This window comes from Plecotus auritus (genome assembly GCF_963455305.1).
Source record: "Plecotus auritus genome assembly, chromosome: 4".
Taxonomy (NCBI): Eukaryota; Metazoa; Chordata; class Mammalia; order Chiroptera; family Vespertilionidae; genus Plecotus; species Plecotus auritus.
In genome coordinates, this window is record NC_137775.1 from 29,952,641 (window position 1) to 29,978,507 (window position 25,867).

The window sequence follows — 25,867 nt, forward strand, 5'->3', positions numbered from 1 at the left end:
AACCTGAAATGCTTCTCAATCATGGCGCATTTTATATTCTGAAGGCCCGGTGGGTCCACTCTGTTTAGCTCCCTTTCTACTCCTGTTTCCGATTCCTGATCTGGATTTCTTTCCCCCTCTGTTGTAATAGTATGTGGCACAATATTAGAAAATTAAGGATGCTGGGCTGATTTATCCATGAAACTATGGAAAGCTTTAGATAATTCAGTACGGTTATGGAGAGTACCAGGCAGGCAAAGGAGAATAATGGACCTCAGATTAGAAAAGTAAGTCATAAACCAGGTCAGAACCAATTCTAGTAGGAAGAAGGGAGAAGAAAGGTAGTATAGCAGTAGTGCTGGAGTGAGCAAGCTAAACACGTGAGGCCTTCCGTATGACATTTGTACAGCAAGATTTTCAGTCTTCTAAATAAATTATTTTTACTTTTCTTTAAAAAAAATAAAGTTTATACTATTTTTCATTCCTTTTCCATGCAATCTAGTCTTCACTGTCATTGTTTTACTGAAGAATCCATAGGGACTTTTCATTTTTAGGCATTGTGCAGGTTTATCTTCTTCCACCTTTAGAGTCTCAACCATATGGATATTATACTATAAATGTATTGACTTGGGTTTTATATATTATATTTTGGAGTAAGTTCTACTACAAGTCCTTGAAAGGGGAACTTTGTCTTATTCTATTCTACTCTTACTTCTTTTGCATTAAGTGCAATTCACACACAGTAAATATAGTGGCAAATTAGTTAATATTTCAAAAGTTCTTATAGTTAGCTTTTTATTTTTTTACCTGTAGTTGGAAATAATGTTCAGATCTGTTTACATAGAACTTCTTTCATAACTCTTCTGAAATGTAATATGCTCAATTACTCACAGCATTTTGGTCTATTTCCTGATTTTTCCCCCTTTTAATTTCATGTTATTACTCATGGTTACACAAAACTAAATAAAGTGTATTTTCTTTAGTCTTCAGCTGTTTATATATGTGTATTTTGTCTGCTACTGTTCTGATTCTCAACTCTCTACCTCTGTTTTAGGTCTATGTATTGAACTCTTTTAACTGTGCCCAACATAATTCCATCTTAGTATTTAGTTAAACTTTTGTAATGCAAACTTCTCACATTCCTGTAGCTTTCTTGGATTCACTGTCCCAATTTTAAGTATAGAGTCACAAGAATATACTTTAATTTTATATTTTAAAGCAAGAAATGTTCAAAACATATTATTTTCCTGCTATATCCTCTTGATTACTCTATTTATGGTCAACATTATTGAGAGTCTTTCTTTTTTATTATATATTTACTAGAGGTCAGGTGCACGAAATTCGTGCATTGGGGGGAGGGGGTGTCCCTCAGCCCGGCCTGCGCCCTCTCACAATCTGGGACCCCTCAGGGTAGAGTCCCTAGGCCTGGCTGTGATCAAGGCCTATCAGGGTTTCCTTCCCCCAGCTGCCAGCAGCTGGCCCAGCCCCTGCTGATGCCACTGCTTGCCATCTGTGGGGCGCTGCCCCCCCTTCCCCACTACTGGTTTCCTCCCCCTGCGGGTGACAGGCGTGGGGTGCGATTGCTTGGCTGGCCTGGGCCTCCCTCTTTGGGGCGATCAATTGCGGAGCCCCCCCATCAATTGCCCCACAGAGGGTAGCCAGGGCCTCCCTCTGTGGGGTGATGGGTGGGCAATGGCGGGGCCCCCCAACCAATCGCATCGCACCCACCTTGGCTGGCCTGGTGCCAGTGTTTATCATAGCGTGGTCCTCTGGAAGGTTTTCCAGACAGTTGTCTGGACGGTCGTTCTGTTGTTCAATTGCTCGGTCAATTTGCATATTATGCTTTTATTATTATTATTTTTTTTAAATATATTTTATTGATATTTCACAGAGAGGAAGGGAGAGGGATAGAGAGTTAGAAACATCGATGAGAGAGAAACATCGATCAGCTGCCTCCTGCACACCTCCCACTGGGGATGTGCCCGCAACCAAGGCACATGCCCCCGACCGGAATCGAACCCGTGACCCTTCAGTCCGCAGGCCGACGCTCTATCCACCGAGCCAAACCGGTTTCGGCTATGCTTTTATTATTGTAGATTTCACTTCTAGCAATGTCTAAGGAACAGATATTTTACCTTTTTTTCTTTATAGTCTTTGGTTTAGGTTTTCTACTGCTAATTTAGGAAGAATATGAAAATCATTTATAAAAGTTAATTACACTGCTCTTACCTTGAGTTTCTGCTAATTTTAAGGAATCAAGTGAATATGGTGTGTTTTCCTGCCCTCACAGACCTTGTGTTCTAACTTGGAAAGAGAAACAAGCTAACTATAATGATATGTGGTCTAGTAATGAGAAAATACAGGTCGAGATCCACTTCTACCACTTTCCAAGCACTGTACTTAGATGTCTCAGATATATTTTGTTTGTTCTTTCGCAACTCTGAATTATAGTGAGAGAAGTAAGGGTCAGAAAAATGTGAGTACCTTGTCTCCAGATGCTATAGCCCAGAACAGTGATCTCAGACTTGGTGATAAAAGTCCAGCTTTTCTTTTTCTTAATTTGCAATCTGTTGCAGACTGATTGTTATGTAAAATACAAGTAATAATTGAAACACTAGAAAAATGGAACTTAAAAAAAGATATACAAAATACAAGCCTAATTTGCTTTAAGTTCCTAAATACTCTCAATTTGTGTACTATTTTGTCCAAACTAGTAAGCAGTTTGCAGACCAGCACTGGTTCTGGGACCACATCTTGTTTAGCACTGATCTAGATCCCTCTATGGAAGACCCCGGAGAATCCTGATTTATCCCAATCTGGGACTCTTGCTTCTGGAAAAACAGGGCTCTGGCACAACTGGAGCAATTATGTACTTGTGTCGCCATCTGGAGGGAGTCTGTTTCAGGTATCCATTTGCATTGGAAGTTTCTGAATTAAGCAATATCTTACTGCTAACCTAGAAAACCATAGTTGAGTGGGAGAGTTTTATCTAATTACAAAAGCGCGTGTTCTGTACATATACCTGCACTTAATATTCAATTAATTGTGAATGGAGTATTTTTGCATGCAGTATTCATACAATGTGGTTAAGAATACTACAGCCATTGACTTCAAATTCCACATGCCAGTTCATAACTGAGTCACTCAGTTATTTGACTTAAGTCTGTTCCCACATCTATAAGATGAAGAAAATTGTAATACCTACTTCATCACGTTGTCCTGGGAATAAAATGAGAAAATACACATAAAGCCTTTAGCAGAATACCTAGCAATAGTAAATGCTTAGAAAACATTAGTTCTTGCTTTTATTAGTTGATGGATAATGGTCTAGTGTACTACATTTAGAGAGGACATCAGCAAATACATTAAAGTTTTAGTGGATATTATTCAAAACTGCTCAATCATATATTGCTTAAGATTAATGTATTTAGAAATAGATGGGCATTATGTATTGCTACTAGCTGTATTTGGAGTTCCATTATGTGTAACTAGAGGCCTGGTGCACAAAATTCGTGCACGGGGGTGTCCCTCAGCCTGGCCTGCACCCTCTCCAATCTGGGACCCCTTGGGGGATGTCCAACTGCCGGTTTATGCCCGATCCCACATGGGGATGTCTGACTGCCAGTTTAGGCCCGATCCCTTGGGGGATGTCCCTGTGGGATTGGGCCTAAACCGGCAGTCGGACATCCCCCTCACAATCTGGGACTGCTGGCTCCTAACCACTCGACTGCCTGCCTTCCTGCTTGATCGCCCCTAACCGATCCCCTGCTGGTCTGACGCTTAACTGCTCCCCTGCCGGCCCGATCGCTTCCAACTGCCCTCACCTGCCAGCACGATTGCCCCCAACTGCCCTCCCCTGCTGGCCCTATCACCCCCAACTGCCCTCCCCTGCTGGCCTGGTTGCCCCCAACTGCCTTCTCCTGCTGGCCTGATCTCACCCCTAACTGCCCTCTCCTGCCAGCCTGATCTCGCCCCCAGCTGCCCTCCCCTGCTGGCCATCTTGTGGCGGCCATCTTGTGATGACGTGGGGGTGGCCATCTTGTGACAACGTCGTGCAACACCACCCATGCTTTTATTATATAGGATTGAAGTCCCATTAAAGAGAGTAGAAATAAAATGTAGAAAAAAAAGATTTTGAAGAAATAGTGACCATAGATTTTCTAAATTATGTGAAAAAGTTATGGATCCAAGAAGCTCAGTGAATGCCAAGTAAGATAAATGTAAAGAAAACCATATCTGAGAACATCATTGCCAAACCAGTGAAATTCAGTAATAGAAGAGCAGATCTTGAAAAGCAGACTTGGGAAAGAATGTATTCTGCACAAGGTAAAAATGCTTTGAAGGATGGTTTACTTCTCTTTTTTAAAAAAAAAAAAATGTTGAGCAGAAGAAAATGAAATAACACAATTAAAGTACTGAAAGAAAAAAACATACAAGCAAATAAACCCTTTCAACTCAGAATTCTATAAAGAGGAAAGGTATCCTTCAAAAAAATCAAGGTAAAATAAAAAGACATTTCAGGCAGATTAATCCATTGCTATCAAATTTGCACTAAAGCGCTGTTACTAACCAGCAGAAAGGAAGTTTTTCAGTCTGAAGGAAAATAATACCAGATGGTCATTTGGATTTATAGGGAGAAATGAAGTACATTGAACATGTTATGTACATAAATATATAAAAAACTATATTTTTTATTTTTATAAAAACATATACCTGTTTAAATAAAAATTATTATAATTATGCATATATATATATGGAAAACCCAAAAGAAGGAAGGAGTAGAGAGAGAAACAAAAACAGATGGAACTAATATAAAACAAATAGCAAATTTTAGGCCTAAATACAGCTGTATCAGTACCATAAATGTAAATGGAGTAACATTACAATTTAAACTAGAGATTTTCAGACTAGATTTAAAAAAAAAAACAACAAGCTCAGACTTTATGTTGTTTACAGGAGACACTCTAAATACTGAGACACAGATGTTTTATAAGTGAAAGAAGGGAAAAATATTTAATGCAAATGCTGAGTAAATAAAATCCCAAGTGGCTATATTAGTATTTGACTAAAGGAACTTTAAGATGTGTTACTAGAGGTAAAATGGATATTTTGTAATAAAGGGTTCAGTTCATGAAGAAGATATTACAGTTAAAAGTGTCTGTGTACCAAAATAACAGTTGTAAACTATATGACACAAAAATTGATAGAAATGAAAATATACATAAATTCATAGTCATACTTAGAGATTTAATACTCCCCCCCCCTCAGTCATCAGTAGAATAGTTTAAAAACAGTAAAATTAACTAAAATGAATAGACTAGCCACATCAAATATTGGCTAGAATGTGGAAAAACAAGAGCTTTCATACATTGCTTGGTGAAAATGTTAGACATTATAACCACTTTGGGAAAAGATTTGGCAGATTTTTATTAAGTTAAACACATCTACCTTTTACCCAGTAATTCCTCCTTGGTGTTTATTTAAGAGAAATGGAAACATGTGTCTAGAAAAAGACTTGTTCAAGAGTGCTCATAGGAACTTTATTCATAATAGCCCAAAGCTAGAAACAACCCAGTTGTCCAACAAAGGAATTGATAAATTGTACTGTTACTAAAATATCAAAAGGGACTAGTGATCTACCCTTAAACATGAATGAATCTTGTGGATTTTATGCTGAGCAAAAGAAAACTCAATGCAAATTGGATGATTCCCTTCATATAATGACAAATTCATTCTAGTGAAAAAATTAGGATGTTTGTTGGAGGGGGCAGGGCAATGGAAATTTGTTCTAGAAAGGGATATGAAGGAACATTCTTAGGAACTAGAAATGTTATAATTTGATAGGAGTATGTTTTACACAGGCATATCTATCTTTCAAAGCCCAACAAATTATATACATTTAAGATTTATTTATCTCAAGGTATGTCAGTTTTACCACAAAAAAATAAATTAAATGTTGAACTCTTGTTTGTAGGTTTGATTTTTCTTGATGGTATTAGGTTGTCAATTCTAAAACTGCTTACTCTGTATAGGATTAAACAAATGAGTAAGTATATTAAGGGAGCCAGGTTTCTCACTTCTGGAGGAAGAACTTAAATATGGGATGGGAGAATACTACATTGTATTGTGTTGTGTTGGGACTGGAAATGTCCATGTTATGCTTTTAAATATATTAGATAAATAGAGAAAAATCTATATATGTATGTAGATAGATGTGTATACTACAAATGTGTGTATATACAATATATGCATGCATTTGTGTGTATACAGCATATATCATAGCTGTGTGTATACATACACATGAAACATAGTTCCTATGTCCCTGTACTGGAAGGACCTGGAAGCAGTGATGCATCAGTAGAAATGAGTGTCCCCAGTGTCTGATTTTGGGTTCTACATACCATCTGTAGAAGGAACCAGGATTCTTGTAGAAAGGACTGAGTCAGGTAAATTACGAAATGAAGTTGGACCTTAATTATTATGAAAACCAAATTCCTAGCAGTGATATTAACTGTTGAGTTGAAATGATAAAAATATTATGACCTCTTGTTTTACTGAGCAAAAAAAATGTACAGAAGTAGAATTTTTTTTTAAATGCATTTTTATTGATTTCAGAGAAGAAGGAAGAGGGACAGAGAGATAGAAACATCAATGATGAGAGAGAATCATTGATTGGCTGCCTCCTGCACGCCTACTGGGGATCAAGCATACAACCCCCACCATGTGCCTGGACCAGGAATCAAACCTGGGACCTCTTGATTCCTGGGTCAGTGTTCAACAGCTGAAGCACACAGGCCGGGCTATAGAACCTTTTTTATAATGGAGTATATACGAGTATATTTTGATGAGGAAAGGGAAATTAAATATGGCACAAATTCAGTAATTTGGTGGGTTACTCTTTAGGTTTCTGTATACTAATCTGTAGCATCTAGAAAATCTCACATAAAATACTCAACTAAATATCTAGACTGTATGCTGTATTTGTACTCATTGGTGACTTAGTGGATCTTTACAAAAGGCAAAGTACAGCTGTTTTCAACATAATGAAACTGTTCTCTCAAACTAATGTACATACAGATCCTCTGGGGATCTTGGTACAATATAGATTGTGATGCAGGCTTGAAGATTCTTAATTTCTAACAAGCTCCCAATTGATACTAGTACCACTGGTCCAGGAGTATCATAAAGGTCCATTAACTATATGAACTGAACAATCACTAGTCCATTCAAAATTCTGACAGATTTTACTCTCATATTCTTTAAAACAATTTCTTTTCTTATTTTATGGTATATAGCATAACTTTTAAAGTCAGGAAAGAAGAAGAGGCAACTAGCAGGTTCTTCACTAATAGTTTGAGTTCTCACAATAATCCCATGACTTATTATTTTCTCCTTTTGGGAATTGAAATAAATGAGACTCAGAGCTGGTAAATAGTACACCACAGGTTAAAAGTGAAGTTTGCCTAGCTATCTGTCTTAGTGTTTGCTTGCTTTAACCAGTACATCATGTTAGTTTTTTTAGATTTGTACAGATTTATTTTTTCCTCTAGTGAAAATAGTTCAATTTATTGTTATCTTTTATATTTAACTAGAGGCCCGGTACGTGAAATTCGTGCACTCGGGGGCAGGGGGGTCCCTCAGGCCGGCCTGCACCCTCTTGCAGTCTGGGGAATGTCCAACTGATGTACTAAACACTATTTTAAAGATTTATTATATAAATATATATATAATTGTCTAGTCAGACATCCTTAGTGCTGCTGGCAGTCAGGCATCCTTAGCGCTGCCACGGTGGCAGGAGAGGCACTTGCCAGCCGTGAGCCTGGCTTCTGGCTGAGCAGCGCTTCTCCTGTGGGATTGGGCCGAAACCGGTTCTCCAACATCCCCCGAGGGGTCCCAGATTGCGAGAGGGCACAGGCCGGGCCAGGGGACCCCACCGATGCAAAATTGGGACCAGGGAGAGATTTAGGAAGTTGGCCAGCCGGGGAGGGACTGCGGGAGGCTCCAGGGCATGTCCAACTCGCCTTGCTCAGTCCCGATCGGCTGGACCTCAGCAGCAAGCTAACTTACCAGTTGGAGCATCTGCCCCCTGGTGGTCAGTGCACATCATAGCGAGCGGTTGAGTAGCCTTAGCATATCATTAGCATATTATGCTTTGATTGGTTGAACAGATGACCGGACACTTAGCATATTAGGCTTTTATTATATAGGATTTTATAATTCCATTTAGCCTATTTCTCCCCTGTGCATATAAGTTGCAAGTTTTGCTTGAAAGATACTCCCATATTTCCATTGTAGACCTTTTCTGAAATTCAGAACCATTAGACATGTGTTTTGAAGAAGATAGCTTTTTATTAAGCCTGTTGAGCCCTAGACAGTTAGTAGAACACAGTGGTAGGATTGAGAGGGTGTTGGAGTCTTTCAGAGCTGTACAATGCAAAAATGGGTTTTACCTCAAGAATATGTTATTTTATCATAAATGTGTATTTTTGCTTGACTTTTTTACTGCAGTCTAATATTGATATAAAAATATTTTTTTTTAGAATGTGAAACACAGAAAGTATGCAAGGTGGAAGGCAACATATATCCATAATTGTTTAAAGAATGGAGAGACTCCTCAAGCGGGGCCTGTTGGAATTGAAGATGATAATGGTATGTATTTATTTCTCTATGTAAAATGATTTAGTAGAATCATAATTTTTCAGTATTATCTAAAGTTTTCTGAAGGAACCATATAATTGTTTCTTCCATTAGGTCCAAAATTCATGAAAATTGGATATAAAATCACAAATTTGGTACAGTGAGAGATTAGAACCAAACTCTTCTAATGTCTAAAATGTTTTGTAAAATATATAGTATTTAATATAGTACTTACTAATTCTGTTTTTGTTTATTTGAAACTTCATTAAGCACATACACCTTTAAATTGTCTTGGTTTTTTGTTAACTGCCTAACCTTTTTATCCTTATGAAACATCCTATTTACCTCTTTTAATATTCCTTGTCGTGATTTTTATGTTGTCTGTTATTGAAAGTAGCACTTCAGCTTCTGTTTGGTATTTACATGGTATATCTATTTTCATCCTCCTGTTTTAAACATATATGAGTCTTAAAGCATATAGGTGTTTTTTTGTTTTTTTTCAGTCTGACAGCATCAATCTTTAAAATAGTGTTTAGTACATTTACATTTAATATAATAATTGCTTAGCTAGATTTTAAGCTAGTACTTTTGCCATTTGTTTTTTGTTAGTCCCATCTGTTTCTATTCCCTCTTATAGTTTTCTTTTCTCTGGTGAGTTTTTCCTCTTTCATTTATTATGACTATATTTTTCTCTGATAAAGTACCTGGTGTTAAGTCATTTTCTATTAATTTCAATATCTGGGTTGTTCTGGGGTTCTTTTTCTATAGACTTTCTCATGACTCTGGTCACATTTTTCTCACCCCATATTTGTATTACTTTCCATTGTTGATAAATAAACAATTTTGTAGTTCCTCTGCATTCTGTTATCTTCCTCTGTGAAATCTTGATTCTTGTTTATAACAAGCAGTTAACTTGCCTGAACTCAAACACTGCCTCTCATTCTTTCATCTTTAAGGCTGTTGCTTTCTTCAAGGCCCACTAGAGTCTTCTCCCAGTGTACATGCATAGTGCCATAGAGACATTTAGTTGGGATTCATATACACATTTAAGGCTCACTTTTCTGTAGTACTTCCTTTTGTACAGACTGTTTAGTACCCTCAGGTGAAAAGCCACAAAAAAGTAGTTCTCACCTGGTGAGGTTTCCTCTTCCAAGGTCCATCATCACACGAGTTTCTGCCAGATTTTGGTCACTCTTCAGTACCTTTAAACAGCAGGGGTTTGTTCCTTCCCAGAATATATAAATGTTGGAGTTCAGTAATATAGGAGAAAACTATTGTACTATATAAGGTATAAATACATCTACAGGGTTACTTAATAAAATGCATATCTCAGAGTAGTAGGTAGATTGTTTTTACTTATTTAAAATTATTTACATTAAACATGTAATCTATACTAATAAAAGGGTAATATGCTAATTAGACCAGACATCTTCTGGACGTCCTTTTGGACAAAGCCACGGTGGGGGGCTGAGGCAGAGGTGGTTAGGGGCGATCAAGCTGGCAGGGAAGAGCAATTAGGGGTGATCAGGCCAGCAGGGGAGAGCAGTTAGCGACGATCAAGCTGGCAGGGGAGAGCGGTTAGGGGCAATCAGGCCGGCAGGAGAGAGCAGTTAGGGGGCGATCAGGCAGGCAGGGGAGCAGTTAGGGGGCATCAGGCCAGCAGGCAGAGGCAGTTAGGGGCAATCAGGCAGGCAGGCAGGCAAGCAGTTAGGAGCCAGCGGTCCCAGATTGTGAGAGGGATGTGTGACTGCCAGTTTAAACCGGCAGTTGGACATCCCCCAAGGGGTCCCTGATTGGAGAGGGTGCAAGCCGGGCTGAGGGACCCCTGTTCCCCCATGCACGAATTTTGTGCACCGGGCCTCTAGTATGTTTATAATGAGACAAAAAATATTTTAGAATTAATAGGAAACAAATCTATTTCAGAGATCTGTAGTTCTACTAATTAAATTTAAATTACTAAGATTCTCCAAAGTGACTAATTGTTATTTTAAATATACTACCAAAATTTAATTCTCTCAAAGTAGTTTTTAAATTTAGCTAAGGATATGTAGTATATTTTGAAGTCTACATATTGAAACTTAACAAAAGTCTCTTATTACTCCTTTCATTATAGATAGCTGAATGTGAAATTTTATTTCGTTGTTTTTATTGATTAACTTAATAATTTGGACGACAAACACACAGTCAATTAATAGATAAAAAACAATTGCTATTAAGTAAAAAGGGCAGCTAAAAGAAAATAGAGTTCTTATTGGGTAGCATAAATGTGACGTGTTTTGCCAGAAATGTCACTTTTTTATAAGTTTAAAGAGTGGGTTTAAAGGAAGTTTATTTTCAGGAAAAATATACTATATGCAAAGATTTTATAGAATTGGAATTAGAATTAAAAGAAGTGGTAATCATATTGCCAGGCATAACTTTTAGAAAGTATTTAAAACTATTATTTTTAAAGATAGAACCTGCTTATCAGCAGCATTAAATAAAATTGCATTTGAAGGTCTGCCATGCCTGTATAGCAAAATAAGAATATTCAGCATTTTTATTTCAAAATATCTAGTTTAACATTGCACATATTTTCTATAATAGATGTTGACGAAAATGAAGATGTTGGAGCCACCTCCCTGCCCACTCAGCCACCTCAGCCATCATCTTCAACTTATGACCCCAGCAACATGCCTTCGAGCAACTATACTGGAATACAGATTCCTCCCGGTGCACACGCCCCAGCGAATACACCAGCAGAAGTGCCTCACAGCACAGGTAGAAAATGAAACTCAAAAAGTTTGGAACTCTTTCATAAATAAGAGCTGTACTTATATATGTGCTACATAATGGTGGTCATCAAGTATGATAAGATCTTTTAATTCCACTTTGACCTACCAAAAAAAAACATTAAATTCTTTTTATTGAAGTTTTTTAATATCAGTTGTGTTTTTAGTTTTATAAGAATGACAGAAAATTTAAATGTATTGATTGATTACATTGACTTTATATTTTATTAATAAGAATAGCTTCTATGCTTGTATGTCTGTTGCTGATTTTTTTTTCTTCCCCTCCCACTTTTTCCCCTTTAATGTTGTTTAAGAATAGCACTGAGGTGAGGGGGTTTTTTATAGTATGTGTCAGTCAGCATCCCACTATGACAGCAAGATTCCATTTTCCCTTAGGACCGTGCTCTGCCTTCAACATGGGTTATTGATGAAGGAGAGGCACAGAATCTCAGTAGCAGTGGAATCACAGACTAGTAAAAGGAGAGAGGCTTTGGGTTACTTTTTTTTTTTTTTAGGATTACAAAATTGTGACTAAAAACAAGGAAGGGAAGTGATATCTGCTATCTTGGAATAATTTAGGACTGTATGTCTATTTTCATAGGAAAACAGTCTGACAAAACTAGCCTCCAATAAATTAATATGCATAAAGATATTTTTATAAGTTACAAAGAGATACTCTTCTATGTATATGTGTTGTTAATATGGCATCAACCCTACTTCCAAATAGAAAGGTATTAAAAGCCATAGTTTAAATCTTTAACTTATTTTAATTTTTTAACAAAAATTGTTCTTAAAGTTTTACTTCAGCATAAGGATAATCTGTGGTAGTAAACTATACAAATATTTCAAAGCATTTAATTGATAAAATGAGAGTCATCCTTTGAGTCCTGATTTCTACCATTTCTATTATGTAGCACACCACTACTTCATTGACTTTCAGTTGTCAGCCTCAGTTTATCTACAAATCTATATATATATATATATATAAAAGCCTAAGTGACTGTTACAACCGGTGGACCAGAAAAACCAGAATGACTGGTCAGCCAGTTGCTATGATGCACACTGACCACCAGGGGGCAGACACTCAATGCAGGAGCTGTCCCCTGGTGGTCAGTGCGCTCCCACAGCCAACCTCCCATGGCCCCTCCTCCCTGGCCGGCTGGCCCCATTGGCCCCTGGTGCTAAACCATTCGTAGAGACCTGCTTCTGGGTCGGGGTTTCCTACATAGCAGAGCAGCTCCCTCACTGCGATCTATTGAGAGTCAGCCCTTGACACAAGGGTTTCTCTCGCTCCTGTCCTCTCCCTTCCCTAGGGGCTGCCTACCCACTGCGGTGTCGGCTCGAGACGAGGGAAGGAGGGGGTGGAGGCGGGGTACCGTGCGGTGGCAGGGCACTGACAAGTGGCGTCAGTGTCCGTTCCTTCACGCCCAGCCTGGCAACCGTCACCCCATCTCCTGACCCCACCAGTGCCTTCGGGGCTTGGGCTGGGACAGGGAACCAGGGATAGGTGGCGGTGAACACGACCCCTTTCCCATGGGAGCCGAGGGCTGGCTCTCTCCTTGGGGATAGCAGCCAACCTCCTGTGGTCCCTCCCATCCGCCCCCACCAGCCAACCTCCCATGGTCCCCCCCCCCCCCCCCGCCCCGTGCACGAATTCGTGCACCGGGCTTCTAGTATTGATAATAATTTTTAACAGTATTAATGAAAGGAATAATTTTAACAATGATCTCTTTTGTGTCATCATTCTGTATATTTTACCCTGTCCTGCCTTTTCACTGCTTTATTATCTATGCAATAATATTAATAGGCAAGCCAATTTGAATTAGTTTGCAAGTAAAATTTTATAGAGCACTCTTTTAAATATTTCATCTTTTAGAATTATTGAAAATTTCTGTAGAAAATGTAAGCAAAACCAGCTACTTTAGGCATATTAGTCTTAGATGAATACTGTCTGAATTATACTACTAAATTTAAACACTAATCAAGAGCTGCAGACACAAGCAGCCCTGTAGAAGAGAGAAATGAAAATAAATGCATTTTGGAGTCAAATAGTATTGGTTATTAGTTTCTTCCCCTTGTTAAACCACAAACTCAACTATTAATTTACCTTCTTTTGACGAAGGTTTTTTCTCTTTCTAAAATGAAATTAATCATATTTCTTATGGTTGTTTTAATTTTTAAAGGAGAAAAAGAATAAAAATTGACTAGTACTGTGCCTAGCACAAACTCAGTATTCAGCAAATTAGCTTCCTTTCTTTTTTTTTCTCTTCCTTCCTATTTCTATGCCAAAGAAAGACAGGATATTTAATAGCAAGTTAATGAACACTTAAAATCATTTTGTGAATCAAAGGAAATGTCACTCTTGGGGATAGGATATGACCTTAAAAAGATTGCCTAAGGGGTATTGCTTTAGACAGTATAATATTTCTTAGGGCTGAGTAGAGGTATAGCCATACATACATATTTTATTTGTAGACATCCTATATGTACATATGCAAGGGAACATATACTTCTAATAGAAGGGCTCTGTCAGGTTGAACCATATGAAATTGCTATTTTTGTTCCACAAAAGTGATAGAATATTGTTAGTTTCATATGTTCAAACAGACAGTATCTCCTACTTAGAATATGCATCACATAAAGATAGATATTAGGAGGTAATCTTCTATTAGGAATAAGGTCCTATCTTTTTACTGTATACACTCTCATAGGCTTAGCATTTATATAATTACAACTGTTTTATAAATCTACTCTTACAGAAACTGTATTAGATAGTGTTGTCATTAATTTACTAACAGTAAACAAATTAACCAGTTATCTCAAAAATTAAAATACAAACATACTTAGTAAGTAAAGAACTAGTGTTTGAACCCAAGTCATTCTGATTTTGTGTTTTTTGGAGCCTTCCTTTTTTTGTCCCTTCCTCCAAGGAGCTAATATTCTATCAAATAAAAACCTACTTTTCTGATATATATTTACTCCTAAGATTGATTTGAGATGTTGGAATCTTCTCTTAGCTGGAGGAATTTTTTTCTATTATATTTAAAACAGTTTTTTTAATCCGTTATAGTTGTCTAATAGAAACTGAAATAAAATTTTTAGTTTATAAATATAGCAGATGTTTCCCCTCTTACTCGCTTTAAGAATGATTTACTTTCTCCCATATAAAGGTCCAGGATGCACTTTTATCAAAGGGAAATTCTTAAGATAGCTGAAAAGAATAGTATGTGCTAATATAGTTTTTAGTTCTTCCACAAGAAAGTAATGGGTACAAGAGAGCAGGGATAGTGATTGTTTAAAGAGGACATGCGTTTGCTCTTGAGCTTTAATCACTGTAATAGCAGATATGGGCAATACAGTGTACTGTTTTCTTCCTTTTGAAACATCACTTTTTACAGTTGGTAAATACAGAGGAAGATCTCAGTGAAAAATCTAAATAGATTAAGTCACAATTTTATAATTAATGCCAGCCTTTAAATTATAAATGCAGCTCACCTCATTATAGATCAAAAATGTAGTTCTTTTATTGTAGTTCTTCTAAACGTCAGCAGTAATGCATTTGAGTTCTTCTATACAGTTTTCAAAGTTGTTTATATTCTGGCCTAATCATTTGTATCAATGCTATTTTCCATGATTATACTGAAGTTTTATTCAACCCAGTCCTCCTGTCTTTTGTCTACTTAGAGTGTTCCTCATAGATAGCATGTCTTTCTGCCTGTTTGTCTGCTGCTCCAAATACTACATTTCAGCATTCTGTTTAATTATTCTTTCTGGACAGTCTTTTCTAATTTTCTAACCAACATCCATTTTTCTCATACCATTTATAGAACAAGTTAATACTTAATTAGAAATCTTGTGATCTTTAATTTTTTAATGTGTATTAATCCCATCTAATAGGATATGCAGCCATCTACTTAAAAATTAACCCAAAGTTACTTTTTAATTATCTTTTTTTGTTAAATAATAGAAAGCCATTTTCAACTTCCTCCAGGAATGTTCACTCCCACACACACATTGCAGTCTAGGGGCCTGCAACCCATTTGTGAATTGACAAATGATACCTTTCCAAATCAGAAAAAAAGGGAAAAATGCTAGATTTGGGCATCTCAAAAAATAAACATAAATTAAAAAACAATTTTTTACTAATTTGACTGTTATTTATGCACTTGTATTGAGCCAGTACGCTAGGCCTCTATGGCAACATTCTACAGTGGTTGCCAAGAGGACAGGCCTTGGCTCATGTGTGTCAAGACAGACGAGATGCAGCATCTTCTGACTGCTGTACGAGGCATGTTGAGCAGCCTGTGTTGTCAGTTCAAGTCCTAATTGAATGACTGACCAGAAGTCCTTAATAAAATGCAAACTACCTATTTTTAAAATATCACTCAAATAAAATTTTACTACATAGCTACATTTTCTCCCCATCTGTTTTGTTCTTATAAAGTAATATTGCCTACAAGGTAATATTTTCATGATTTAATAGTTCCAAAGGTGTAAAATGAAATTAATTTGCCCTAAATCAAAATTAAATGAGATTACATAGTATATAAGCCATTTTCTTTTGGGTTGGTAATGAGAAGGTCCTTCAAAGTCAAAACTTAGATCTGAATACTATTTTAAATTTTAAGTTAACCTTTTAAAAACCACCACGCTAGAACTTTCATTGGCTATGTTTTTGTTTTCCTAGAAACTTCCTAGTTATTTTCTTCCTTCGATTTTCTTCTTTTTATTACATTGTCTTTCCCATTTGATACTTACTACAAATTGCCTATTCAAATTTAATCTATTAGCTTGGGGAAATGAATCCTGTTTTCTGTTGAGTGTATTGATTTAGAGTAATCAACTTTTTTCTTCATTTGCTTGCTTGCTAATTGGATCATGTAAGTCCCTCTGGGAAGTTTTAACAATTTGTGTAAATATTTTAGGTGATTAGTAACCTTCAACTCTATTATATTACTTAGCATTAATCAAGAATGCTAGTGCCCGGCCCGTATGGCTCAGTGGTTGATTGAGCATTGACCTATGAACCAGGTCACAGTTCGATTCCCAGTAAGGGCACATACCCGAGTTTCGGGCTCTATCCCCAGTAGGGCGTGTGCAGAAGGTCAGTCAGTGATTCTCTCTCTTCTTTGATGTTTCTCTCTATCTCCCTGTCCCTTCCACTGTGAAATCAATAAAAATATGTATTTTTAAGAAGATGATATTCTTTTTTTTTAAATATATTTTATTGGTTCTTACAGAGAGGAAGGGAGAGGTATAGAGAGTTAGAAACATCGATGAGAGAGAAACATCGATCAGCTGCCTCCTACACACCCCCTACTGGGGATGTGCCTGCAACCAAGGTACATGCCCTTGACCGGAATCGAACCTGGGACCCTTCAGTTCGCAGGCTGACACTCTATCCACTGAACCAAACCAGCCAGGGCTGATATTCTTTATATAACCAAGAAGCAATTAGTTTTGGCTTCCTATTAGAACTTTTTATGACTGTTAAATTCAGTGAGTAACTAGCATTCTTTTTTTTTTTTAATCATATTTTTATTGATTTCATAGAGGGAGAGAGAGAGAAACATCAGTGATGATATAGAATCATTGATCGGCTGCCTCCTGCATGCCCCCTACTGGGGATCAAGCCCGAAAACCTGTCATGTGCCCTGATCAGAATCGAACTGTGATCTCCTGGTTCATAGGTTGACTCTCAACCACTGAGCCACGCCAGCTGGGCAAAAATATCATTTAAAAACATGTTAACTGGAAAATTTGGAACGTATAATCTTTATTTCATGCTGAGTGGTGAAATGGGACTTACCCTGTAAGGTAAATTAAATCATAATTACATCCCACCTTGTCCCCAAATTATTTAATTGACTAAGAAATTAAAAGGTAGGAAGGGTTCTATTAGTTCTACAGATATTGGGTAAGCTATAATTGAGAAGCAAATTGAAATATTAGATATGACAAACTACATAATAGGAAATGTGTAACCAATGCTGTGTATGTAAACACTCAAAATGTATTTTCCTGCATATTTTCTACACCAGCCTCCAACATCAAATAACTTTATCAATTTAGAATTCATTAAGGTTTCAAGGAAGTAAAGTGATGCAATCCCTCCATAATGCTTTAAGTGCTTTCCTACTAGATAATTAAGAGGTATGAAACTTTAATACCCATTTGTGGTTTTCTGAGTTGCAGGTGTAACAAGTAATACTATTCAACCTACTCCACAAACTATTCCGGCCATTGATCCTGCACTTTTCAATACAGGTTCCCAGGGTAAGTCTTATAAGTTATAATGTATCTTGTTTTGGGGTGTTGTTTTGTAATTTTACCTTAGGAGTGTCCAGGTAATTTGAAACACATTTCTTTGAGTGCCATGTTCACTAGATTCTCCAGTGAATCAAGATTGTTTCATATTATCAAAAATACCTAAATCTCAAGGCATTTTCCTTTTTATTTTTATAGTTCCTTTGTTTTATTACTGTATATATGTAGTGGCACAAACATGTAGCCAAAGATATCATGGAAACTAAGATTAGTTTAGTTCAAGATTGCCATATGTTGCCCTGGACCGGTGGCTTGGTTGGAGCATCATCCTGTACACCAGAAGGTTGTGGGTTCAGTTTCTGGTCAGGGCACATACGTGGTTAGAGGTTTGATCCCAGGTCTGGGCAGGTATGCAAGGCAACCGATCAATGTTTCTCTCATATCGATGTTTCTCTCTCTCTCTCTCTCTCTCTCTCTCTCTCTCTCTCTCTCTCTCTCTCTCTCTCTCCCTCCCCCTCCCCTTCTCCCTCTCTCCCCCTCTCCCTCCCTTCCTCCCACCCCCTCCCTCTCTCCCCCCTCCCTCCCTCTCCCATCTTCTCTCTCTAAAAGTCAATAAAAACATATCCTCAGGCCGAAACCGGTTTGGCTCAGTGGATAGAGCGTTGGCCTGCGGACTGAAGGGTCCCAGGTTCGATTCCGGTCAAGGGCATGTACCTTGGTTGCGGGCACATCCCCAGTGGGAGGTGTGCGGAGGCAGCTGATCGATGTTTCTCTCTCATCGATGTTTCCAGCTCTCTATCCCTCTCCCTTCCTCTCTGTAAAATATCAATAAAATATATTAAAAAAAAAAAAAAACAACACATATCCTCAGGCGAGATTAAAATTTTTTTAAAAAAGATTGCCATGTGTTATGATTATGATATTTCTCATCTATACTGAGTGATCAGATTATCTAGGATGAAAAACTAATTGAAAATAAAAATCTCTGAGGATAATTATTTTGATTGTTCTTTTCGTAGGCTAGGTGATTTGTTTGTTGATTTTTTTAAATTTTATTTTATTGTTTCAAGTATTACAAATAGTAGTACATACGTCTCCTTTTTTTCCCCATTGATCTCCCCACCCCCCATCGGCCTCCCCTACCCCCCGGCACATGCCTTCATTGTTTGTTGATTTTAATCTTTGCTACTTATCCAACTTTTCTGTTATTTCCCCCCCCCCCCAGTCCATGGTGGTGTTTTTGTTTTGTTTTATTACAACAGTTTCTTTTTATTTATTTATGTATTTATAATTTATCATTATTGTTGAAAGTATTATAGATGTCCCTTTTTCCCCCCGTTGACTCCCTCCACTCAGCTCCCACCCCTCCCCAGGCCTTCACCACATCATTGTCTGTCCATGGGTTATACATATATGCATCTTCCCTCTGAAATTTATGTTTCTTTTGGTCTTTCTCATTCAGTTATCATCATCATGTCTGATGGGATTTAGTCCTCTATATTTAGAATGAAAACCTTGCTCTACTATTTTTAATTTTGTTACTGTGTTTGAGTTTGTGTTTCCCCTGATACTATGTCTGCAGGTCTGTTTCCCACATGATTTTTTTATTCTCCTAGTGTGAATGGAAACTGGCCATTAAGCTACCTGCCTCTAAGTTGTGGAACTAGAAGAGCTTTATTTAGAAGGGCGATGGGAGCGGGTGACACATCTACCATGCTGGTGTCATTATGAACATAACATGGATTGGTTACATTGTGTTCCTCTAATTCTGCATTCATTTGATTTACTAGTATGACAGCAAAAATATTTATTTATAGTTGGTTCAGAATTTAATGAAAGTTAGGGGACATGAGAGTTTGGAGCACAGTGCACTCTCTATTGAAGGTAATGGTGTCTCCAAACACCAAAGACTGTTGGTGACTACATTTAAATAGATGCAAAAATATTTTAAAGATTGATAAGCTGTAATGTTAATGAAAATAGGGAATGACTTTTACGTGCTGTTGGTGGGACTATAAATTGGTAAAGCTTTTCTCATTAGCATTATGTCAGTATCAGAATGGCAAATACAATTTTTGACCTAGCTATTATACTTTTAATAATCTATTTTTAAAATATACTTAGACATGGGCATAAAATGTATTTACAGAGATATTTATGTCAGCATCATTTATAGTAATAGAAAATAATCTTAAGTGCTTATTAATGGAAAAGTAGTCAATTATGATTTATACTAACGAATACTGTGCACATATTAAAAAAGGATGTGATTGGGGTCACATCATTAGTTATATTCTTTTTTTTAATATGTGCACACCCAAGTGTCCATCAGTAGATGAGTGAATAAAAAAGCTGTGATACATTTACACAATGGAATACTACTCTGCCGTAAAAAGGAAGAAAATTTTACCCTTTGTGACAGCATGGGTGGTGCTGGAGAACATTATGCTGTGAAATAAGCCAGTCAGAGAAAGACAAGTAACATATGATTTCACTAAATATGTGGAATTTCACGAAAAAAACTGAACTGCCAAGCAAAATAGTGATGGACTCAGAGAGAGCAGGCAGATAGCTCTAATGAGGAGGGGAGGATGGGGTGTGGAGGGGTTGAGCAAAAAAAGAAAAAAAAGAGAGAACTCAAGGACATGAACAACAGTGTGGTTGATTGTGGGGAGGGGGTGGGTGGAGGTGGAAGAGGGCATAGAGAGGATAAATGGTGATGGAAAAATAAATAAGAACGTGATAACTCGCATGTGAAAAGATCTAGACACAGTAAGTAAAAAGTCAAGTTGCAGAACATTATATAGTATGGCCCTGTTTAGGAAACAACAAAAAAAGTTTAAAACAAAACTGTATCCTCCTATGTGTATATATGTGTTTAAATGCATAGGAAAAACCTAGAGAAGTCACAAAAATAAATAATGGTTTCATATCCACCATATCTACCATCACTATCACTTCTAGTACTTTTAATACCCCTTCCTGTTACATTTTTCTCTTTAATGTTTAGTACTTCTTGCCTTTTAATACACACATAATATGTACGCATTAGTATTAATATATTTTAAATGTTTTTGTAATGAATTTTTGGCTATCTGGAGAGGAGAATGGAATTGGAAAGGGTATTTGAGGCTCAGTATTTACTTTTTTTACTTTGTGTACCTCTCTATATATAGTATTAGAATATGAATAACAACTTATAAAAATTTTTGAGAATATCTAAACGGCATTTGCATAGTTCCTAATGTAATAAAACTCTACCTCTAATCATTGCTACTGTTGTTGCCATTAATAAGTGTCATGTTTTGGCGGTGCCTGGATATAAGGTAAGGTTACAGTACTATGCTTTACAGTTACCTCCAAGATTTATTGCAGATCAGATGGCCCCCCTCCGGTTCTGCCTGTGTATCCATTGAGTCAGGGAATAACAGAGTATATTAGGATCAAATAAATTATCCAAGGTTCTTGACATGAATTTCTAGAACTACCTGGTTAAATAAAAAAGAAAAGAATCTCTAAAGACTCATTTTGGGAATATTTACAATTAAGTTTTATTCCTTGGAAACTTGATAATTCAGCCTTGGAAATGGTTGCTTATGCCCACTGAGCATGCAGGGATTTCTCTTTATACCAAATAATGTTGCCTTTGATTCAGTGCTGACCGAGGCTCTCTTTCCACTCTAATGGAGAACTTGATGGATAGCTCTAGCTGTCTTCTGTGTCTTTTCTTGTCCTGCCCTGTGAAGGAGAATCAGGTCTGTGGTTCAGACAGTCTTGTCTGAAGCCATCGGGAACCTAAAAGCACATATTTCAGAAAAGAGATATTATGTTAAACAACTTCTCTAATCCTTTAAACACCTTTTAGGGCCACAATATTCTCTCTGTCTGGTTCTGATTATGGGTTCTGGGAAATTTTAATGATAGGAAAAAGACAACTTTCATTTTGGTACATTAAGCGGTATTTACTATTTTTCATATAAAATCAAATAAAATGAAATTGAACTGTTTTTCCTTCCTATGTCTTTTCCACTTCCTCTATTTAGGTTTTAAATGCTAATTTAGAAGAGTCATAATTAAGAAACAGACTTTATTTTTATTTAAAATTTTAATTAAAATGTTTTATTTTAATGACTTACATATTATTTTTTAATATAGGAAAGCCTAAACTGTTACAAAATACCAGAAGTAACTATTTGAAATGGCTTAATAAGTTATTTATACTTCTGATTGTTGAAAATAAATTACATGTCTATCTAAGTCTATAACTTATATTTTGTATCTAAATCATAAATTATTATCTAGTTATTTTTTGAGTTACAAATTTGTCATACATATCTATTATATTTATTACATATATAATTATATTTTTGTTAAAATACTTTCATTCATATTTTATAAATATTGAAATATTTATTTTATAAGAAAAGTCAGTATTTTGTGTATTAAAATAGTTTTATCATTGGTGGATAAGTTTAGTTTATAAACCTAAAATAGTAACTGAATTCTTGCCACTAAACACATTTTATCTGATTAATAAATAAGTGATATGTCAGCAAAACAGTGCTAAAGCTAATGCTGTAAAAATAAGATTAGTCCTGAGCATTAGGGCTTTCTTCCAGCAAATCCGGTAAATTCTGGGCGGATGCTTTATATTTTTAAGGATTGCCCTGAGATAGGAGCGTAGGATATTAAAGCACAAAATGAGCAGAGTTATAGTAAACTTAATTTTTAAAGGTGTCTCACTTGCCTAGAAAGTATGTATATCTTAGTTACTAGAGTCTCTTAATATATGTTAAAAACCATTAAAGAATCTAGTAGGTATTTTCAAGCAAAAAATACAAAGTGAGGCATGCCTGACTAAAATATCTAAGGAACTGCAGGATAATTATTATTTAGGTTTAATGGGTAACAAAATATATTATGTTTGTTATAGTCTACCCCTAGCCTTCTGATCAGTTCTCCTAGAATCCTCATAAAATTTCTAAGGAAAGGGGTATTTATTTCAAAAGACAAAATACAAAGTATTTAATTTTATCTTTAGAAGTATATATTCAGGTATATTCAAATCCTAGATTGAATGACGTGTTTAGTATGGTTTGTTACCCAAATTATTAGGTTGCTCTACACATATCAACCACTTGCTGAGAAAATATATTTTGGAGAAATAAATTGTAAGGGTGGTTTACATGCTAAATTGTGTAGTTTAATTATATAAAACTTAGTTAAACCTTAGAGGTTTTTATATGGGTGGCACAAAAAGATAAATTTTTGTTTATATTTAAAGGAGTTAAACAACTTATGTAAAATTTTCACATAAAGTTTGTTATTCCTTTCTTTTTAAATTGAGGGTTAGATTTCCAGTTCAAATGAGGGTTGAATGGTTTAGTCTATGTGTATTGTTCCATGAAAAGAGAGGCAGAGTGATTCTAGCATAAACACCAAACCTACTACCCTTGTTTCACAGAGTATAATTTTTTATAATTAATTTTCCAAAATATAAAGAATTCTAGTTTATTACTTCTGAAAGGAAAATCTTACTCAAGTAAGTTATTATGTATTGGTATATATGTGCTTTATATTAGTAATAAATAATAGCATGAAAAATTTATTTAAAAATAACTGGGATTGAAAAAATCCTTTATGTTTTTCCATAACCTCTAATATTTTCTATAATCTTGAATTTAAGCTTTTTCTTAGCCTGAACAGAACACTTTTTATATTCTTATAAATATCTTAATTATTCTTTTCTTCTAGGGGACATCTGTCTAACACCCGAGGACTTTGCTAGAGCTCAGAAATACTGCAAATATGCTGGCAGTGCTTTGCAATATGAAGATGTCAGCACTGCTGTGCAGAATCTGCAGAAGGCCCTCAAGTTACTGACTACAGGCAGAGAATAAAGCCTTTGTACAGCAGATCCATGCATTTTGGCTTAAAGAACTAACAGTCCATTAGTCTCTATCTTCCGCCTATCAGGAGCACAGTTTTAAGTAAGACTTCAGTTCCATTGACTATAACAATGAAATCTGTGTCTATGTATCAGATTCCTGTTGAAGCATTCATCAGCGGCCTCAACCAGTTTTTATTGCCCATTTAGTGGATCCAGTAATCTCTGGGTTTATTGGGCTGATGTTAAAAATGCCCATTGAACTCTGCATCAAAAAATGAAAATACAGTTCTAAAAAATTTATTGGGAATAAGCTTTGTACCTTAATGTACATGATTTAAAGAATATTTTAATTTATAATTTGAACAAACAGAGCAAATAGTACTTTGCTATAAAATTTTAATTTTAATAAAGATGGCCAGAACATTCCAGATTAGAAATCATGCTTTTTGTTTTCCTCAAAACTTATAAAACAAGTATAAACATCCTAAACTGTTAGATTAATCTGAAAGAGATTATGTTCAAAATTCAATTTATATTCATGTTATAACTACATTAAAATTTTAAATTTTCATGGAAAAGAAGATAAGGAGGTAGAATCACTTTTAGACTTAAGAAGGATGTTGGTTTCCCAACTGCTTTTCCTTATCCTTTGAAGCTTAAGGTGAATTGGTATTTGCTTCATAGGCAGCTTGACTGCATGTATTAGAGAATGAAAAAACAGTTTTAGTAATGCCTGGAAACCTGGTGCTTTAAGTTAGGATTCTCCTCTGCTGCTATGGAATGGTTCTCTAGAGTGTATAGCTATGAATGATGCAGAAGTCTATAAGAAATTAGATTCTCAGTTGTTATGTTTATAAGTTTTATGGGGAATTTTGGACTTAAATGTCACCTGCATTTGTGCTGTGTAAAAAAATAAATGCAAGGATTCTTTTCACTAGTTCAATTTACTACAGAGGCAAATGTCTGTTTTAATTTGCATGCTAGAATTGTCATTTTTAAGTCATTATTTTTAGTTACAGGAATATGGTATTTCTGTAGTAAGACACAATTTTCTTTAAAAGAGAGAGATAAATTTGGTAAATTTATCTGTAACGTATCTGGTCATTTATTCCACTAAGATTGAAATACTTTAACATATGGGTCAGCAAACTATGGTCCATGGCTTGGCCACCTGTTGTTCAAATAAAGTTTTATTTAATCAAAACCGTACCCATTCATTTGTTTTATCTGTGGTTGCTTTCCACGACTGCAGAATTGTATTTCCTACAAGTCTAAAATATTTACTATTTGGCCCCTAAGATAAAGTTTGCTGACTCCTGATCTCATAGTCTATCTGAAAGGAAATGAATTAACTCCTAATCATTTGTGTCTTTCAGTTTTTCTTTGCATCAGTGTAATATTGTGGTATAGGTTTGATAGAATGAGGATTCAGACAGAATAAACTGTTCTAAATTATTGAAAAAACAAGCCCCAAATAACATGCCTCCTGATTAATGTTCATATCTTTCACAAATAAAGTCCTACAGCATTTTATAGGATTCAACATTTACATCTAGAAATCCAGTGCCCTGATAGACTTCTTTAGAACTTTATTGCAGTAGAAAAGTGGCTACAATGATGATTAGTGCATAAAAGAGATAACATTTTTAATTCAAATCTTAACCTGTCTGGACACGAGAAAAAAAACAAACTGTCACCTCTTATTTCACACTCTATTTTGTTGTTCCCGGTTGGGAGAAGAAGGAGGGAAGAAGACAGTGTGGGAACCCTGGAGCCTCCTGATAAGTGGGCCATGGTCTGACAGCCCTTATCTGTAAGATGGAAGCAACACCACCAGACACCTCAGAGTTTGTTATGAGAACTGAATGAGAGAGTATACATCAAGTAGTCAGCACATAGCAATCTACAAATGTTCATTGTTGTTAACATTAATGTTATATTAATAATATAAATTGTTAATAATTTATTTCGTGAATTTCAGGAGATCCCAGTTGTCTCTGTGGCCTACTGCCTAAAAATGCTTTCTTGTGTGGGGGATTAAATTATAAAGGTTTTTCTAACTTTGTACTTCTTCCTATAAAATCTAAGACAAAGTTAGAAATTTACAGATATAACACTAGGATGGCAATTTTCAGTTAGTCATTCAACATGTATTTATTGAGCAGCTACTTTGTGCCTGATAATTGTCTTTTGCGTAAAGAAATTGCTGAAAACAAGAGGAACAAAAAACTGCCTCATAGACTATATTTGAATGAGAGGTAACAAATTAAATAAAAGTATATCATGTATTCAACCAGTGGTTTTCAAAGGGTAATTGTTACCT

General features: G+C 36.0%; 1 protein-coding gene across 4 annotated transcripts in view; it reads left to right on the forward strand.

The window, feature by feature from the left end:
- The window catches only part of VTA1 (vesicle trafficking 1), a 47,098-nt gene extending 22,611 nt beyond the window's left edge, over positions 1–24,487 (forward strand). For all 4 annotated transcript variants that reach the window (XM_080663697.1, XM_080663700.1, XM_080663699.1 and 1 more), the window contains 4 exons: positions 8,520–8,628; positions 11,203–11,376; positions 17,583–17,663; positions 23,409–24,487. In XM_080663697.1, coding sequence (XP_080519823.1) covers positions 8,520–8,628; positions 11,203–11,376; positions 17,583–17,663; positions 23,409–23,554 — 510 coding nt within the window. In that variant the 3' untranslated portion in view covers positions 23,555–24,487. The remainder of the gene's footprint in view (positions 1–8,519; positions 8,629–11,202; positions 11,377–17,582; positions 17,664–23,408) is intronic.
- The last annotated feature ends 1,380 nt before the right edge of the window (positions 24,488–25,867 follow it).